General features: G+C 37.6%; 1 protein-coding gene across 1 annotated transcript; it reads left to right on the forward strand.

The window, feature by feature from the left end:
- The first annotated feature begins 6,277 nt into the window (after positions 1-6,277).
- Positions 6,278-19,756, forward strand: LOC139715502 (succinyl-CoA:3-ketoacid coenzyme A transferase 1, mitochondrial-like). Its single transcript, XM_071627071.1, has 13 exons — positions 6,278-6,376; positions 7,360-7,468; positions 8,065-8,155; positions 8,870-9,005; positions 12,175-12,324; positions 13,684-13,851; positions 14,672-14,779; positions 15,207-15,324; positions 16,040-16,134; positions 16,781-16,902; positions 17,766-17,841; positions 18,519-18,689; positions 19,514-19,756. Exons 1-13 carry the CDS (start codon positions 6,278-6,280, stop codon positions 19,649-19,651), a joined length of 1,581 nt encoding a protein of 526 aa, XP_071483172.1. The 3' UTR covers positions 19,652-19,756.
- Positions 19,757-20,648: the final 892 nt, after the last annotated feature.

Below are 20,648 nucleotides of genomic sequence, written 5' to 3' on the forward strand. Positions count from 1 at the left end.
TTCATGGCATCCTTCGAGTTAATCATTTTAGAAAATACATAAAGAAGCTAGTCTTTAGTTCTATATGCCTTAGTTTTTAAGGTATAATCTAAATATAATTTCATTCACGTGATGCCATGAAAAGGCTTTAGGCCTCTTATCTTAGATATCTTGACGGGTAAAGATGAGTGAAACAAAAGGATACTATACTTACCGCTGACGAAGAAATAATATTTAGATAGGCCTATTGAGACCGAAAGACGACCAAATATTGCACTCTTGATAACACACACTGATTTCAGCAATTGTAGATATTCCAACACTAACAATTCATCAGCACGATGTGTCGCCGGTCTAATACAAGGCAAGGTTTGAGGCAGTTTCAAGTTCTGGGCCATCCAGACATCGCTTCTAGAATGAGCGGCAAGTGATAAGATAAAATTACTGACAGACCGATGTAAAAAAAAAAAAAGTGTGAAAGACTGAGTGATGAGAATCGCTGTCACCACATTCCTTTTCCTATGACAGCCATTTCGAAGTAGAATAGTTGATTACGCCTCAAAGCAGTGGTCCTTGTAAAATCTGTGTCAGTTACGTAAGAATTGGAACGTTTTTTTTTTGCTCAAAATGTAATTCACATTCATTATAACTGTGACACGACAAGTTTGAGTGTTGCGTAACAACGTGTTCAAATGACGAATTATCATGGCAAGCGATGCTTGTTTTGTTGTATTGTATAGCTAACCCAGTTACGAGTTACTGAGACTTTCCACATCTGGGTCTTGATGAATGCATTCTATTTATACACAAAGTATTCGTAGTATAACCTTCATGACCTTTTACTTCAGTGTCAAGATTTATGTCATGGGCCATTAGTTCCACAGCCCTCATTCCTTTTTTCGTGAACAGTAATTGTGGCTACGTCGGACAGGTCTTCGTGCTCTGAACGAGTTGCGTCAAAATCTCACAACATGACAATGCACCATTTAACTACGTCTGCTATATAGAAGAATTCTCCGTAAGTTCAAGGAGGTTCGAGAGTAGGAGGTTCATCAACTGGCTGTATTATTCTAACAGCTTTCATGCAGTATTATAAGGGATGTACAAAAGAATTCCACGGGTGCATTAATTTTGTGCCTGTGATCTTGGCGTTTGATGCAGCCATCTTTGAGAATGAGCACTTTGAAAATTCATTTTAAAATCTAACATAATGTCGGGTATATTTTGCTTGTTTATTCATTAAATGTCCCTAATGATAACATATAAAAAACACAAGTCAATTCCGTTCAAAGTGTGTAAAACGCAAATCAGAGCAGTACGCTTTGAGAGTATTTGAGAATTTACCCTCCTGGAAAGCCGAGTTTGTCACCCTTCCCATTAATTTCCCCAAATAAAACCGACATGGTATACTCTTCAAGTATACTTCGTTATAAATGGATATGTCCGATTGGAGTCCGGGCGTGTCCAGTTGAGTAATTTTGAGTTTTGTTATTCATCATCTTTGCGTAATTTCTACCCGCGCATCCCCGTATCTCCACCATTATGTACCGCCCCGATGTACCGCTCATTGTTAGTGTAGAAGTGGCGAAAAGTAATTATTCATCATTAAGACACATCTTCCTCAGAAAATGTGGTATCTTTTTGCTCAAAAGAATCTTTGGGGAATCTTGCATCTGGTGCGGAAATAAACCACTGGGGAGTTTGGTACAAATACTTCCAGTGTTAATTCATAAACGCAAAAATAACGTCAATTCTTTTTTTTCTGCAGCTGTGGTTAAAATTTGACAAAATATTGCTTGCAAAATTTGAAATTTAGGTGTTTGGGATCTTCTTTGCACATCGCACCATTCAGTGATTTTCACCTCACTGCAGATTGCATAAACTTTATTCTGGTGTATTCCCTATCCAATTAAGTGATGAACTTTGTGATTGTTTTGGTATATAATGGAGTTTATGACTGTGCTTTAGTTTTCTCACAGAACAATAACGTTCAATTTCTAGCACGGATCCCATCACACGCACTGTGGGAAAGACGAACATTGTGCATTGCACAGAGCGTCTTGTTCACGCTCATTCGTGCCAATAAATGGATTGAATTCGGGACTTTTTCACTGACCTCACATTCAGAGCCCAGTCCTCTGGACCACGACGTAATCTATAGATGAATTAGAAGAGTATGAAACCACGTGCTCGTAAGAAAAATGCGTCTCGCATGAAAGAGACTTAATTTACTGCTTTAATAACCACAACCCATAACCATTTCTTGTCGAAATCCACTGAAACGTTGGAAAAGTCAGTTCCAGTGAAGTAGCGTCTGCTGGGACTTAATGAAAGGTCGGTCAACCGAGACCGAATTACAATCCTTCTCGCGTACCACATCCTATATAGGGACGTTCATGCACAATACAGCGTTAAAGACATGAACAGTTGACTGATAATCCATTCTCAGCAAGGTACCCAGTGAAGAGTTCCTTCCTACTGTGTCCATCTTGCAATGAAAGCGACCCTTTGTAGTGAGAACAATTTCTTTTTACATAAAATCGAGGTTCAAGAGCTGGAGTTCCAACTGGCTATTGTGCAAACAGCGTTTGCAGTTTTCTATCGATGGGCAAAAGAATTCCACAGGTGTATTTGTACCTTTGATATTCAGTGTTTGAAGCCGCTTTTTATTGCTAGCAGTCTGAAAATTCCTTTTGGTATACTCTAACATTAATATCTCGTATGATTTGCTTATTTATTCTTTAAGTGAAGTCAAATCCCCCCGACGACATAAACATATGAATCATACAATAACCAAAGTCAATCCCCTCCAGAAACGTCAAGAACCGTCAAGAATAACTTCTCAAGAGAAAGCAGTGTCATCATCAGCACACTAACAGACCTTGAAGGGAAATTCCAGTACAGATGAAAGATACTTTGAAAATAATGAGTGAAATTGTCTCAGTACAACAATGAAAATCTAATAGAAATCGGTAGAAAACTGAGGAAGTTATGACATTTCAAAGTCACGAAAGTTTCACTTTTTTTTTTTCAGGAAACAGTTCTTGAGCAGTCGATATGAATATGCAAATAGTGAATCGATGATGTCATACCCTCACAACTTGCCATGTAGTTTGTACATACAATATTAAATTTCCAGTTTTTCATTCAGACGCAATTACATCCAAGCCTCAAAGTCTGATAATCATACTCATCGTTGTTCTGACGTTATTCAAGCAGGAATAACATCATGTTTCACACTCTACTAACAGAAACATTGAATTTTCGTCACTTTTTTTTTCTTTTTGGAAACGATCAATGTAAAATCATGAGGTGATGACACCATCAGCGCACTCATTCGCATGTTCATATCAACTGTACGAGGGGCGTTCTGCAGAAATTAGCTAAACTTCACAATTTCATAACTTCCCTAATCTTTATCCAATTATGATCAAATTTTCTCTGTTATACTCACGGGATTTTACTGTTTCTTATCAGAGTAATCTATGACTAGACTGGAATGTCTTTAACTTTCTCCATGTCACATTAACTACTTGTCCATTAATAAATATGTAAAATTTGTGCACATTTTACTCATTGGCGCAGAAAGGGTATATTGTACAGCATCGTTGCCCCACTGCCAAGGTAACAATGATGTATACAAAATCACAAACAACCATAATGTAGACATCTGTACCCATCACCTGACACCACTGAATACAAGGACAAGAGCTAGGTTATGACAGTCGAATTCGTCATCCCGAAGGCCTGCTTGTCAGTCTTGAGGGGGACATTGGTCGCCAAACCACCATCCGTCTGTGGGACCCCTCGCCCCAAAGTGTCATCAGCTCGCCTTCAGTCAACTTGTTTCAGGAGAAAGTAAGAGAAGTTGACTTTTAATAAGTCAGCTATACAGTATGCCCCCCCCCCCCAAAAAAAAAAAAAAAAAAAAATTACAACGGGGCCCTCCGCAATGATATCTTTAAAAATAGTGAATCAATCTAAATACAAATCAGGGTATGAAACTATAAATCATTGCCCACATCTTACAGAAAACCCTATTCGATTTGCTTCAGTGGTCAAAGAGAAATACGGAATTTTGTAGAGGATGTCGGGAATCTCTTCTGACCAAATTCTGTCTATTATTCACTCACAAGAGCATTGAATTGCTAAAATTGGAAGAATCAGACTCGTGACGTGCTTTACAACAATCCATATTTTTCTGTGACCGCTTAACCAAATTGAATGGGTTTTTCTGCAAAATAGAATTAAGATGTTATATTTTAAGACCCTGAAGTAGTACTTAGACAGGTTGATCACATTAGGTGTTATCAATTCGAAAATCTGGTTGTAATTTTTGGGGTGACTTACTGCAGTATGTCCCCCAAAAAATTACAATCCGATTTTCGCATTGATAATGCCCAATATGATTAAATTTTTTAATGCTACTTCAGGGTCTTAAAATATAACATTTTAGCTCTATTTTGCAGAAATTCCCATTCGATTTGGTTAAGCGGTCACAGAGAAATGTGAATTGTTGTAAAGCATGTCATGAATCGGATTCTTCCCAGTTTAGCATTTCGATGATCTTGTGTGTGAATAACAGCCAGAACTTGGACAGAAGAGATTCCCGACATCCTCTACAAAATTCCGTATTTCTCTTTGACCACTGAAGCAAATCGAGTGGGGTTTTCTGTAAGATGTGGGCAATGAGTTATAGTTTCATACCCTGAATTTGTATTCAGATTGATTCACTATTTTTAAATATATCATTGCGGAGGGCCCCGTTGTAATTTTTTTTTTTTTTTTTGGGGGGGGGGGGGGGGGAACATACTGTATAGTCATTTATCCACGCATGAGACTTTTTAATCTTGTACACAGATCATCATAAATATTATTCATTTTCTTAAAAGCCAAGACTGTTGAATACACTCTTTGGATTTCACATTGTCTTGTTTATCTTATTCTCTGTTGGTGAAAGAAAGTGATATGCATGGGTTTTTTTTCATTAAAAAAAATGAAAATTGAATTAACTGTCTGCATCTTTCAGAGCCTTTCACCAGTAATAGTTTAGCGAGTATACTCAACATGCGGCTTTGTATTTGAAGAAGAAGAAGAAGAAGTAGAAGAAGAAGAAGGTGATGATGATGAAGAAAAAAGAAACAAAAAAAAGAGAAAAATTATCTACAAGATGTAAATTAGAGCTGCATGTTATGAAAGTGCTTGAACTATACTCTCCTGGAAAGCCGATTTTATAACTTTCCCCCTCATTTCTGCTGAAATAAAACTGCTATGGTATATGCCTATAATACAATATTCGAGTATTGCTCTTTGTATAGTGCTATGTAAGCTAAGTGAACGGACGTGCCTAGTGTAATAATTGCGATTTTTTTTTATTTCTTCATTGTTTGTTTGTTTGTTTTTTGCGTAATTTCTATTCGTGCATCCTCATGTCTCAACCATACATTGTATGCATAGTTCCTTCATACATGCACAGGTATGATAAACGCATTTATACATAATACACAAAAAACAAGACATTATACAATGAAGAAATCATAATGCCTCACATTACAAAACAACACAGAACATGTAGAGAGCGGATAGAAGAGATAAGAAAGAGCAGAGGAATAAAACGTTTGTGTGATAGTACACACCATTCAGGACAGGACAGATGAAAACAAAATTAATACCACATGAATAATTTGATTATCTAAAGTTATATCTCGAAAGCAAATATTTTCTAAATTGTTATGTAAGGAATGTAACAGATTTGTTAAACTGTCATCTAAATCATTCCAAAGTTTGGGACCAGTGTAAACAAAATGTCCCATTATGCAATGAGACACGTCTAATTGATTGCCTTCTTATCTGTGAGGCACATCAAATCTGACACATAGTTCAAATATTTTTGAGTGGCGGCATCGAACATGGGTTCAAAGGGGATAGAAAAGTTAGTTGTGATACAATGTTTTGAGCCTCCTTGTAATGTAATGATAAAATTCAAAACTTGCACTTTTACAACGCTGGCTGACACACCCCCGCCACTCCCAACACTGGAATGCTAGTCTGCTTTCCAGTTTTCATGTTTTTAAATTCAATTGTACACAAGTTCACAAATGTTGTATTGTTTACCCTCTTAAAAAAAGGAAATGTGATGCTCTAATGACACGATATATCGTTTATACTTGTTACCTCAACAGTTTGTCGCATTGTAATAACAAAGATAGATAGATTCCTGAGTCTGTGATAGAAACTAAACAATGTTGATGCCCTCGATCACCGGATCAGCAGGTCAATGAACTCTCATGTAGTCAATATGGCGAATATTCTGCGAAATCTCCACAGATCAGTTTTGCGTATCTCAACAGCTCGAGCTCCAGTCTCAAGATTGGACAAGCATAGAGTTGAAGTTAAGGTAGGTGTACTCAGATCAATGATGAAATAAAGCTATGAACTGTGTTTTTTGACAATCTACGCTTGTTGGTAACATTTCTTTATCGAAGCGCGTCATCACATGATTTACTCGAGTTGTACCACCTTGCAGTCCCACATACTACATTTCATGTAATGTCTCCGTTTGTCGTCGAGTAAATTTCTTTACGGCTACTACTACACAAGTACAGTGCTAGTTGTAGCTGCTAAAGTCCTACTTGTACAATGTAGACTACAATTGTAGATCCTAAGTGCACGCAGCCGAAATTCTCAACGGCATATAAATATCACATGACATGGACATGGGTAAACTAAGAGCATAACACAATCATTGGATATAGAATCTAGATATCACTTGATTGATATATTTCTAGAAATAGATTTTAACAAAGTCAGATTTGAATTTGTTTTAAAATAAGGTTATGACAATGAATAAGAGTAAGAATTAGACTTCGAGAGTCTGAACTTAAGGGCAAAGAATGCCTCTGAGCCTGAGGGAGCAACCATTTTTCTGTTTGCCTTCTTTGCAAAGCAACATGATATAGCTAGTATGGATGGAGTTTCCTTTGTCTTTAAATGTCCAATAGACACTGTAATGATAAGATCATTCTTTCTGTGGACAGCACAATGCCTTTGAGAAGTGATGTTAAAGATGATTTTAACTAGCAGTGCACTGTACGTACAGTACATGTATGTCCTCGCAGCAAATGTTTTAAATGGTACACTGTTACATGCCTGCACCTCAGCTCATACCATACCAGTACACTGATGCATCCCATGCTGACCTGTACTTTATCGAAAGAAGAAGAAAAAGAAAAAGCAGAATTTCCATAAAATCAGTGGTTAAAACCTCCGAACTTTCAAGAATGATATTGCATGAAGTACTTGTGAAAAATGTAAATGGAATTTATAAACTTAAATCTTCTCTTTTCTCTATGTATACCCTCTCCATTCTTCTATGTGAAGAGTTTTGCAAGATGCATTTCAACATCACAACACCTGAATGTGGAGTTCTGTGAAAATGCTGCAGATGCTGTCAAAGAGATTCCTGACAACTCGACCATCCTAGTGGGAGGTAAGACCAGAGACAATATAATATCTAGCATTATTGAAATTTTGTATGAATTGTTCTTACAAGAAAGGGTATCGAAAGCTCTGAGTCTGAGTGAAACTCTTTAACCCCATATATCATAAATTGGTTGGGCTATGTCCTACATTAACAGGAGATTTAATCTTTTCGAGAATGGATAAAGAGTGATTCCAGTGCAATGGACAGGTTTAAAAGTGTGTGCAAAAGGAGACAGATATTAAGGGACAAGTTCACCTCAATATGTGTGTGGACTGAGTAGCACTTCAGTAGAACACATCAGTAAAAGTTTGAGGAAAGTCAGACAGTTCAAAAGTTATTAATTTTTACAGTTTCAGTGTCGTTGTTAGTGGATAGAACTTAGACTACTACAGTGTAGTAGAAATACTACTACAAAAAACTACCAAAAAAAAAAAAAAATAATCCCAAAGTGGACATAAACAATTTTGCTGTTGAAGTCATGCGTACCATTTCTATGTGCCATAGACCTTCCCTACTCTACAATCCTATGTAATAAGAGTTAGACTTCAAGTATGACAAGTTGACAGATGTTCTCTCTAATTTTGATCAATTATTTCCATCAGGTTTTGGACTATGTGGCATCCCAGAGAATCTCATCCAAGGTTTATTAGATGCAGGGGTCAAAGGCATCACAGCAGTCAGCAACAATGCAGGGTGAGCAACAAGATGAAATACTATAGACGGCAAATTACTTCACAAACATGATATTTATTGAATTGGGAATTGTAAGGCAATTTTGTTTACGGTTGACTTTCGAGTATGGTACTGCTTGGATTTGCTTCTCATGTGTATGTAATAGGCTAGGCATTTTTGTACAGCTGCTACCTGCTCATGAATGTTGTATCAATGTACATTATTATCCTCCGATACTTAGTACTCACATAACTGAAGGGCGATATTTTGGTGGGTTGTTACATTCTTGAATATGAAACCACCATAAAATATCCAGCATCCACAGTAATTGGCTATGATTTCAATTTGCCCATTTGTAGATGATATGATTTAGCTGTGGCAAGCATTTTCATGGGGTCAAAGCGTGAGTATACTCCAGGGGAACAGGTCCTGAATGAATTGAAAAATGTGTGTCCGCAATATTTTCTAGGTTCCTCCCTTGCGTTTCTTTAAAAATGGTATCACTTTGATGGGCCATGAAAATTGTAATAGCTGTCACATCGTTCAGACAATAATCAGTTAATGAGTGGTAATCGGAAGAAATATCGTCAAAAAATTGTGTATAAAGGTGAATGACATTTATACCCATGCACACATTTGTTCCAATGACAAATGATTACATCAGACTAACTTCGTTATCCCTACAATTTTTTTTTTCTTTATCTTGTGCCACCTCATGTTTCCTTTGTGGCGCAGCGTTGATGACTTTGGCCTGGGTTTGCTGCTCCAGACAAGACAGATCAAGAGGATGGTGTCGTCCTATGTCGGCGAGAATGCTGAGTTTGAGAGGCAGTACCTCTCTGGAGAGCTAGAAGTGGAGCTTACACCACAGGTTGGCTTTTTTTTTTACAGTCCTTCTTGAAGCTTATTCTGTCCAAATTTGCCATGTCACATGATAGATAAAAATTAAAAAGAGAACCAAAGAAAAAGCCATGTGACCTTGAATGAAAAAATGATGGAATATAGATGAATGAATAGGGGCAAGTCCAAGATAAGGTCCCCTCAGAAGGCAAAATTTCATCTATGCTCGATGTTGACATGTTTGGTATCATTTTGAAGCTTATGAGTTGAAGTTTTGATTTCCATGGAGGAAAAAATGATATTATGTAAATTTATGCAAATTTCAAGGGCTTCATTTGCATAAATGTGAAACACAGCGTTACGTATGGGACATTTATAAAAATTCATATTAATTCAAAGGAAAGCAAATGATATTTTATTAATATGTGGACATAAGAAGTTCATCACATAGTTTAACTTTGTATGAAAATTTAGGGATTATGCAAATGATTATGCAAATTAGCTCGTGTCCTATCATGAGATGTCCCATACGTAACAAAATGAGGTCATTTTTTTAGGTTTTTTCTGAAATTGCTATGGTTATTTTAATGCCCTTTTGGAAAGTTCTAATTTATTGTTTAGAGAAATCAAATACCAGAGAAAAAAGAAAAAAAAAGTAAAAGAAATATTTTTTATTAGGCATTAAAATAATGTGACGTATGGGAAAAATGCGTTACGTATGGGACATCCTCATACATATTGCATGTGAATGCATGTAGCAAGCTGGGAAGGTCTCTCAGTACACAAATGGTCTATCATCCTGAAGAAAGCATCCCAACATTGTAGCTACTTTTTGAGTTATAGACACTTGAAACAATACATGAACTTGACTGAACAATTTTCAGAAAGGGGGAGGGGAAAATGGCAAAATACACAATGAAAAATCAACATTAAAGGGATGGTATAGTTTTTTGTAGAAATGGGGATTCAGTTTTCAACATTTAAAGAGATGATTGGAAACCAATTACTGAATTACTTAAGAGCATAAAATCCTAAGACTAGAGGAATTCAAAGTTTATGTGATGGAGATCCAATTTGAAATGGTTGTGATATATATAGAAAAAAAAAATAAAAAGTAAAATGATTTTTTTTTTTATTGCAAGTGATACACAAATTGTCCTTATTCAGTTTTCAGTAGTAGCCACAACAAAATTCATGGGTATACAATACATACTGAGGTGTGACTCGAATCAATGACCTGACTGCTAGACGGCCATCATATATCTCCTCGATCACTGGGGTTCCACGCAGCAGGTATTGCTTATTTATTAAACTTAATATTTCTTGTGTCAAGTTGTTTTTCATTGAAACTAAATGGCAAACTGCCCTTCATCAATGGAAGTAAACACTTTATTAAACTATTCAATTTTTTCAGTAGTAACTATCCTGATAAAAATAGGGCATACATACTCAGGTTGGTCATAAAAAATATAGAATATGATTGAATGTGATTATGATGGTAAATATCTGGGGAATATTGTTCCCTTGTCAATCTGGATCAGTATTTGAGTAATTTCAACTGATTCCACCTCAATAATTATGCAAAAATTTGTTTATGGGTATTTTGCAAAATTATTTTGCAAAATACCCATAAACATGGTTCCCCACACACTAAACGAATGGGGGACAAAGGGCATGCATACCCAGGTTGGTCATGAAAATATAAAAATATGACTGAATATGATTATGATGGTGAATATTTGGGGAATATTGTTTCCTTGACAATCTGGATCGGTATTTGAGTAGTTTCAACTGATTTTACTTCAATAATTATGCAAAATACCCATAAACATGGTTCTTCACACACTAAATGAATGGGGGACAAACTGTCCCATACGTAACTGTCCCATACGTAACACGTCATGTCTGTCTTTGATTAGAACCTGTCATTAGAGCTTTTTGCCTAATGACATGAAACTTACCTGTGATAATCTTGAGTGTTGTGACTTTCATCACAGTGAGTTACAAGTTGTAGAATGATATACTTTCAGAGAGTTTTGAGGTTGAAAAAAATGTTCAAAAAAACAAAATTTTTCTGGTCCCATACGTAACGGCACATATTTTCTCTTCTAGAATATAATTGTCAAGGTCATTTTTTCCAATTTTTTACATGATTATACTTCTTCTAGATATCAATCACCATGATGAAGTTCAATATGATCAAAGGCCATTAACACTATTTTTCAGGTCATAAAAGTCTCTGAATGTCCCATACGTAACGTGCGCGTTATCTTGGACTTGCCCATAGATGAATGAATGAATGAATGAATAGATGAATGAATTTAAAAAAAAAGAATAGCATCTCTGCTTCTTTTACCCACCATTGATCCTCTATACTCCACTGGTTTTGATAGAGTTACTCTTAAAGTGAAAATTTTTGTGCAAGAAAAAACTGCAAACTGACAGATTGCAGATGATGGACAAACCAATTTGTCAATCAATTTGTCAGTCAGTTGCACTCAAACAAGTTGTAAGAATGATTAATTTGAATAAAACTTTCAGATCATCCCCCAATGATTTTACAGAGAGAAGTTCGTAGTAGAGTGGTAGGAATTGAAAATTGATTGCTTATCATAGCTAAGTAAAATCTGTGCACGTTTATTATTTCTTTCACCTCTCTGATCCTCTCCCCCTCCCCTTGATATATGTATTGAATTCTCTCACTGATGTTGGCTGTTAATACCCAACACTTTTTATTCAGATGTAAATGCATACTGCAGGGCCTGACTATAACTTTTTTTCTCTCTCTCCGATGGCCCATTGGGGCCACTAAAATCTTTGAATTTTGATTTTTGGTCCCCCGAAAAAAAGAAATGTTGTGGTCTGAAATTTATGTTAAATATTAGATGCCCGGTCAGGCCACCAAGAAATAGCCTTTTTTGAAGTTTGGTGGCCTAACATTAATTTATAGTGGTCCTGGGCCACAGTGTTACGACTAGTGTCAAGCCCTGCATTCTTTATATATGTGCACTTGTTGATAAATAGCATATGAAGGCATATCATCATGACACAAAGTCAGTGGGTTAAATGATATTGTTAGCTGCACTGTTAATTACATTTACTTTATGCTCTTGATAAATATATGGAGTGACATAATGTCCCACTGTTATGTGATTAAGTGAGTGTGTGAGTGCATACATTGTTTTCCCTGTGCATTTAAGGGCACACTTGCTGAGAGGATACGAGCAGGAGGGGCGGGGGTGCCCGCTTTCTTCACCCCCACCGGGTATGGCACCTTGGTGCATCTTGGGGGATCCCCCATCAAGTACAATGAAGACGGGTCGGTAGCAATAACCAGTGATCCAAGGGAGGTAAGTGGAGGGGAAAGTGCCATCTTTAATGGATGTTGGACTTCATATATAATATACCATGCCATACCCCAGGGTACCTACCATCACACCCCAGGGTACTGCCACACCCCAGATTAAGGCATTGTGCAGTGCACTTCTTGTGCGTAATTAACAGTACACATTTAGTTACACACTGCCATCATAATGGCCAAATTTTAGCAGTTGGTGACAATGATCCTACTACTAATTCAGCCCTAATTTGACTTCTTCTTTTTTTTTTCTACAGTAATTACAATGATTACAATACTTTTTACATATTTTGAAAACTTATGTTTTTACAATCTTGAACATTAATTCAGAAGGAAACCATATCAATCAGAATCCACAAATTTGTCCCTTGATTACTCATTTTATGTCTTCTGTGGACTGATAATGCATAGTGCAGTGCAGCTGTATGTGTATGACACTGAGATCATTGGCATAGTGTCTGATAGGGTGCGATGTTATGATGCTGCTGTATGAACACTGCTGAGTTCATTGTTGCAACAGTTTTCTTCCACAATGCACTAGAATTTACTGTCACCCTGTTTTTTTTTTTTTGTTTGTTTTTTTTGGTAACCCAGGGTATGGCACTGGAAAAAGAAAATACTTCAGCAAAAAGGCAGATTTCTGTTTGGTATCCCAGGGTACCAACAACCATTTCATATGCGGATTCATGTATGCAGATTGATTCATGATATATGTGATAAGGAGGCCGATTTATATCAGTGTGATAATGCAAAATATATGTTAAATGCATTATCCCGGTCATGTTTAAAGTGCAACTGTCATTCAATTTGATCAGTCCTCCATTTCTAATAGGCCCTGTATAGTTTGAAAATGAAAGCAAAGTTTTGGGGTGTGAGAGCATTCCTTTGGCCTAAGTGTACATCATTTGGTATCGCTGGCTTTAATAGTACCCCTGACATATTAAGAGATATAAAATCTATCACACTTGCTGAAGATGTGCGATGCTAGTGTGATGGTAATGTAGTCTGCCCCCACCATCATTAAGAAATTTCTGGCTTTATTATTCTGAGGAAGATCTGAATTACCTAACTCTACAATGTACATGCTTATGAATGATACCTAAATTTTAAAACTTCATAACTTTTGAATGGATTGTCTGATTTTCCTCAAACTTTCCCTGATGAGTTATAATGCCGGTTTCACTTAATCTGTAATTATGTTTAGGTTTTGGTTTCCTTTAAATAGCAGTATGATAATCATGAAAATCAGCTACTTCTGGAGAGTAAAGGGTATTCTGGCAAGTAAGTCTCACACTGCATATATAGCATGACATAACCTACCAGTCACCCAAGCACATTTCTTTCCCTGCAGACGAGAATATTCAATGGCATCAACTACATCATGGAACAAGCCATCACGGGCGACTTCTCGCTGATTAAAGCGTGGAAGGCAGACAGGGCGGGGAATCTCATCTTCCGAAAAACAGCGAGAAACTTCAACTCACCCATGGCCCGGGCTTCCAAGATCACCATTGCAGAAGTGAGTTGATGCCACTGACCCCTAAAGATACGAGCAGATTTTTTTTTTTTTTTTTTTTTTTAAACAGTTAACGTGTTGGTTGCTGAGGATGGAGGTAGAGGGCAGACTTGTAAATCAGCTCATTGACTTTATTCTGAATTGTTAATATATGCATTTTTCTTTTCTAACTTAAACTGAATGCATTGAAATGATTTTTTTAAATGTCTTTTTGATATTTAATGATTGTATATGCATAAATGATATTGTTGTTTCATATCTTTAGACGTAATCTCATATCCAGATGGAATTTGATTTGATTTTTTTGTCCAAATTTAACTTTGTATAGGATATATTTGTATGCATATACTGGGATATGAGTTGCTTTAATATGAAATTGAAGCATTGAAGAAAAGGGGGAGGGGGAAGAATATCATTGAATACTGTTATCACCATAAGGGCATAGAAGTGACTGTAAAGAACAATGCAATTGTACTAACTGGCAAAGCTGCAAGCAAATTTAAAAAAGCAAACATTATTCAGCTGCTGATATCATTGGTGTGTGCTTTGTGATGGACATGACAAACTCACCAGGTGAGTAGGGTTTCTATGGTTACCACATGTGTAGAAATAGTTGCATGGTTGCTGTTGCTGGCAGAACACAGCATGAGATGAGATGAAGAATGCGATATTTGCCAAATACACAACAAGTAGTATTCATCAAACTCAGATTGTGTTCCCTATAAGGCTTGGACAATCTACTGTAGTTGTGGCTGTATGTTATGATATAATTTGTGAAGTCATTGTTGTAAGTGTGTTTGATTTGTCTTTGCCTTTGTTTCAGGTGGAAGAGATCGTGGATGTAGATTCATTTGCTCCTGAAAACATCCATGTGCCAAGTATCTTTGTCAACAAGGTCATTCTAGGGAAGAACTACGTCAAGAGAATTGAGGTGAGTCTATCATATGGATTGCTTAGTGTGCATCGATGGAGAATACACATATATCTTGAGTATAAGGAAAGCCAAGTGGTGATTGCCCCTGTTCATAAAGGCATGCACAAGTTCAATAGTTGATGATGGGTTTAGTTATTTCAAAATATATATGAAATGCGACTCCATGGATTAACATGTATTCGCAGTCAAAGCTGAGAAAAGGTAACAGCATGATAATATATTGATTGCAATAATAATGCTGATAGATGATCCTGATTATAGTGATACTTATGCTAATTATAACAATAATACCCTGTGGTAGTTACAATACTAGTTCTAGTATAGTATGTTTTTATTGATATTTATTTATGTACAGTAATATTTTTAATTATTATTAGTATCATCATCATTATTGTTATTATTGTATTGCATCTCACATGGACAGAGGCTAACACTGACCAAGGATAAGTCTGCCGACGGGGAGGAGGCTAAGAGCCCAGCAGCCCTGCTGAGGGAGAGGATCATCCGCAGGGCTGCCGTGGAGTTCACGGATGGCATGTATGGTATCCTTTGAATGGAGTTTGCCAGAGTGTGGCATGGGTAATGCTTGTGGGAGGGGGGATTCTTTCAGGGGTGCGTGATTCTACTCCACAATATCTGCAGCATGATATTAAATCTCGATACCATCACCATTGTTATCATATTACTGTTATTATCGATATTATTTTGTATTGTTGCTTATGTTCTGTATGCTATATTATTGTTTTTAACCTATCATTTCTGCTTTGCTTCTTTCGCTCGATATGGTAAGATGTTTTCATAAAGCTGTCTGCAATGTCTCATCTGTTTGGAAGTTTGACCAGGGCTGGTCGTTTTAGGAAGTGCGCTGGCACACAATCCTGTATGTATAGTATAATGTTTACTTTCAACGCTGCACACTGGTACTGGTCCGATGGTCCCTGACCAGTAAAAATCACTGTCAGACCAGTAACTTTTTCAGGAACGGACCAGTAAAGAATGGTAAATCTGGGTACCTACTGGTCCAGCAGACAGGTTGAACCAGTAGAAAAAAATGGGTTAATGTACAGCCTTCATCATCAAATCTTTAAAATAAAATTATTCATTTTTTGTGTTTATGTAGATATGTATATTTTTATTGTTAGACCAGGAAGGGGAGGAGGTAAAATGTCATGTAGCATGACTTTTTACGATTGATGTAACCAGGCTTGGATCATCAGATTGTGTCCTGTTTGTCCTTGATGTGAAATGTTCCCTCAGCAAATCTTGGTATTGGCATACCCATGCTGGCAAGCAACTACATCAAGCCAGGAATCCGGGTTTTGCTGCAGAGTGAGAATGGCGTCCTGGGATTGGTGAGTTCGTACGTCTCCTGTACCTTTCCTTAGACTTTTGCTTTCTGCAGTTTTCAATGCATCATTTTGGAGCAGGTCACTGCAGTCAATAAAGGTTTTATATAACTCTTTGAAAGCTAGTCTTCAGACATTTGGAGCACTGATAATGCAAACTTTGATAGCGGTGTGTTCAAATTGGCAATTCTCGAAAATGTGTGTTCCATAACAGCCTGAAGTTTTTGCATCTCTCATGTCACAAACTTTTACTTTTACTTTTAAGATGTTTAAGTGTTGTGTTCTTTTATTCAAAGTTTATTTTATATTGACATTGAATATTTTCATTACTTGTAGCTAGCATGTCATCAATCTTGTATTTAATCTTTTGTATAAGATCCTTGTTTGCTCTAATGTTCAAGGTTTTTGTTTTAACCCGTTGAAGACTAGTCCCCCGTACACTCGGGCAGATGTCTATGGAAAATGTGTGTTATAGCAAAATCAGCTCATTCTGAATGGGCTAACTAATGAAAGGGTTTGTGATGCACGTAAATATTTGTATGTGCAAGTTGTATGAGGCTTTACTTACAAACTGGTATTCATGTATGCATTTCTATTCTGAGTTCTATCAGCTTGTAGTCACCATTGTCCTTGCACCTATCACTATATCCAGGGTCCGTTTCCCAGGGAGGGTGAGCAGGACCCTGATCTGATCAATGCAGGCAAGGAGACGGTCACAGTCCTACCGGGAGCCAGCTACTTTGGTAGCGACGACTCGTTTGCCATGATCAGGGGGTGAGACACAGTCATCAAGTCAAGACCAATCTCGTTTGCCATGTCCACTGCTTACTATTGAATTGTCTGATATTTTCTTCAGTTTTCATATCATCACTTGTAAATATAAATTGTGCAATCTGGTGCGTACTAAATATAGTATTTTGGCCTATTCTGGTAAAAATAGTATTGTCTCAGAATGTGACTTTTTTGCTGCTCTCTTTAACCCGTTGAGGACAGAGTAATTTTGCTGCAACACGCATTTCCTGTAGACACCTGCCCAAATATACTAGGGACTCCTCCGCAATGGGTTAATAAAGAATTTTGACATGCTTTAACCCGTTGAGGATGAGTCCCGAGTATACTCGGGAAAGTGTCTATGGGAAATGCGTGATGTAATAAAATCAGTCTGTCCTCAATGGGTTAATAATGAGGCACAAGAAAAAGGTTTGTCAGGCAAGTGAGCTAAGAAAGACCCCCGGGGCCGGAGTCTCACACAGAGTTCATGAGACTTGGTAGGTCTGTAGTAACATGCAACTATTGTAAAACTTAAAATTTGTGCATGCATGAAACTTTTGTGTTGTGAGGAGCCAAGATTTGCAAAAGTAAAATGCATGCAAAAGTGTGTGATTACACAATGCTTTGAGTGCCAGGGGTGATTCCAGAAAGTTTCACGCTGTAAATGTTTCTGGTTTAATAGCATTTTGGAGTTCTAAATTTTGTACAAAGATAAACTCACACACAAATTTTTCAACAAATGTACCAAATGGAAATTGACCCAGCCCAAAGAATTACTTGCAGAAATGTTTCCTCTTCACGGTACCAGTATTTATTTATGAGAAATGAGAAACATACACTATATCTGTTTTTTCTTTTTTTTTCAGTGGTCACATTGACTTGACTGTTCTGGGTGCCATGCAAGTGTCCAAGTATGGTGATCTAGCCAATTGGATGATCCCAGTGAGTGAATCCTGAACTCTTTATCACTTCAGAGTGAAACCAGGTTTTCTCCATCCAAGTACACAGGGAATGCATTTGTACATTGTTTAAGAAACTGAAGTGCCTTAGTATACTCTGGTGTATGAGGCGCTTTCATATATAAGATGCAGCCATTTTTTTTCTCCCCCCCCCCCCCCCCCCCCCCCCCCCTGACAAACAGAATGAAGGTCTTCTGGCCGCTTGTCCGGATTGTTCTTCTACTCTTTACTGTATGCACTCGTAGGCTACAGTTTGGTGATGTCCAGAAACTACATATATTTCCTCCCTACGTTCAGCAACATTCAAATGTGAATTTCATTTTTTCCCGCTGTTTTATGACATTTTTACCAATGGAAAGAGCAAGTCAGTAAGTTTAGTAATGAGCTCTTAAAGTTTTATTTCAACCATTTAAAGTCAGCCATTAACAGAGTTTGCTATTGTCTTGGACAAGTTTAGTATGAAACTCCCATATTCTTGTAATATTTGCAGGCGTGTTGATGTATTCACCTCCCTCTACATTCTTACTTGAAGATGATGGAATATGTTTGGCCATAAATCTTTCGTCATCCATCTGCACCAAATGAGCGAACCACCTACACATTGTATTCAAGCATTGTAGTATGGTGCTTGACAAAAAGCTGTCACTTCTTCTCTCACAGGGCAAGATGGTGAAGGGTATGGGCGGGGCCATGGACCTGGTATCATCCCCCGGAACCAAGGTGGTGGTCACCATGGAGCACTCAGCCAAGGGGGGCAAGCCTAAGATCATGTCCGAGTGTACCTTGCCCCTGACTGGGACGAGGTGTGTGGACAGGCTCATCACAGAAATGGTGAGTTTGCATTCTTAGCGTGAGTCTCTCAGCTCAGTGGCGGATCCAGGGAGGACCACACCAGGCACACGCCCCCCCCCTTTATATTTTTGTCGTAACAAAAGAAATGCAAAGAAAAAAATGGGGGGAGGGATGCGTGCGCCCCCCTTTAATTTTGTAAATGGGCCCCTCTTTACGGAATTCCTGGATCCACCCCTGCAGCTGGTAAGGCTTATGCAGCAATGTGTAACCTACTACAGCTTTCTGGTTTTGTTTTAACTTTTTATCATATTGATGTATTTATACTTCAATACCTCTTGCCAAGATCCTGTGTTTTATGTTGTCCATTGGTATTATGATGTTGAACCTCTCTCTGTGAAGCTTCAGTGTCCCCAATGTCTTATTCTTGAAGTAGGATGGGTAGAAATACTGTGAAGAATGGAATTGATCCAAATTGACTCTAATACAACTGTTTGGATTTGGATGCTACATTCAGTGTAAAGCTTCATTGTGTGGGCCTGTCTTACGTGAAAGTTGCCTTTTGCCAGTTCTGTTGTAAAATTTCCTGCAATTAGAACAAGGTATGTGTTTCCAGTAGTAGCAATTTATAAATTGCATTGGACATGGAGGTTATTACTGTGTTTCTCTTTCGGATATATGAAGTGAAACCATGCCACATTATCAATTATAATTTTTTGTGGTCAATTTTGTATCGCCTATATTGCATTTGACTTGGAACCAAGGATATTTCCGTAATTGAAGTCTGACTGGGCCAAGTAAGAAGTGAATGTCTGAAGTCTGTAGGGATTCTTGTAGAAACCTCTTTTTTGTTTGTCTTGTTTTAGGGCGTGTTTGACATCGACAAGGAGAAGGGGATGACGCTGATCGAAATCGCCGATGGAGTCACAGTGGAGGACATCGTGGAGCACACTGAATGCGAGTTTGAGGTGGCTGAAGACCTCAAGCCCATGGCACAGAGTTGAGGGGTGTGACGATAACCCCCCGGGGGATATTACCTCCAAAGAAACTTTGCTGCATTTCATCATCAGGTGAAGGGTCAATGGTGTTGGTGTGAAATCAGAGAGAGGAGAAAACAGAGAGGAGGGAACAGGTGTTTTGATGTATACTACTGTAATGACTGCTTTTATTGTCATTTGGTGTACATGTTCACTGTATTCCACTTTGGTGTGTACATGTCAGTGCCACATCAATCATCCGTGATCAGGGAAAGCCTCGTACCCCAGCCACTTGGACCATTTTGTGCTCATAAATCATTAGCCTTCCCCACTGAGATGTGTTGATATCAATGAAAAGGCTGTTCCCTGGAAGGTTTTCAAAAATTTGTGCCCATCACCTACAAAATGGCTGTTTATAGTCTGTGCTGAAATGCTGCCATTTGGAGTTTGGAGAGGTTTTTTTTTTTCTTTTTTTTTTCTGCCAAAGCCTGGACATAAGTATTTACAACCAAGGTGTGTGTGGCTTTTGCCAATGTTGACATGAATATTTTGAGCAAGGCTTTGTGTGTTACTGGATTGCTACATCACTTTTGTTAGATATGACTTTTCAGATGAGATTTGTCCCATTAAATACAGCTTCATACCATTGATCTTGGAATTGTGGGTATTCCTAATGACATAAGGGATGTATGGTAGTAGTGATTCATAGTAATCTGAGCTCTTGTTTGTATGACTTCATTTGATAGGATTTTTGTTTGTTCTTTTTATTTGAAGATGAACAATAACGGTGCTAGAGAAATGTGTAGCAGTGAAATTGCATTTCAGGCCTGCTGTTTTCCCTTTGTCATTTCTATGTATATGATGGGACTATTGATAATGTTGAAAAATGCCAGTTACTAGAAAAATACAATGAAAACCAAGAAGCATGTTTTCACGTTTCACAAATGAATAACAGTCAATTCTTATCAATTGCTGAAAAGTGGACCTTTGGCTGTGTGCTGTGTGCTGTAGAATATTCATTTAT

The sequence above is a fragment of the Diadema antillarum genome, unplaced genomic scaffold (genome assembly GCF_040938485.1).
Source record: "Diadema antillarum isolate AM-2024a unplaced genomic scaffold, OU_Dant_1.0 scf00000049, whole genome shotgun sequence".
Taxonomy (NCBI): Eukaryota; Metazoa; Echinodermata; class Echinoidea; order Diadematoida; family Diadematidae; genus Diadema; species Diadema antillarum.

What these genes read in the sequence shown, in the direction of transcription:
- LOC139715502 (XM_071627071.1), top strand. Translation starts at nt 6,278, where the DNA reads ATGGCGAATATTCTGCGAAATCTCCACAGATCAGTTTTGCGTATCTCA. An exon ending in TAGCCAATTGGATGATCCCA is followed by an intron (nt 17,842 to 18,518) that starts GTGAGTGAATCC and finishes CTTCTCTCACAG; the next exon opens with GGCAAGATGGTGAAGGGTAT. An exon ending in ACAGGCTCATCACAGAAATG is followed by an intron (nt 18,690 to 19,513) that starts GTGAGTTTGCAT and finishes GTCTTGTTTTAG; the next exon opens with GGCGTGTTTGACATCGACAA.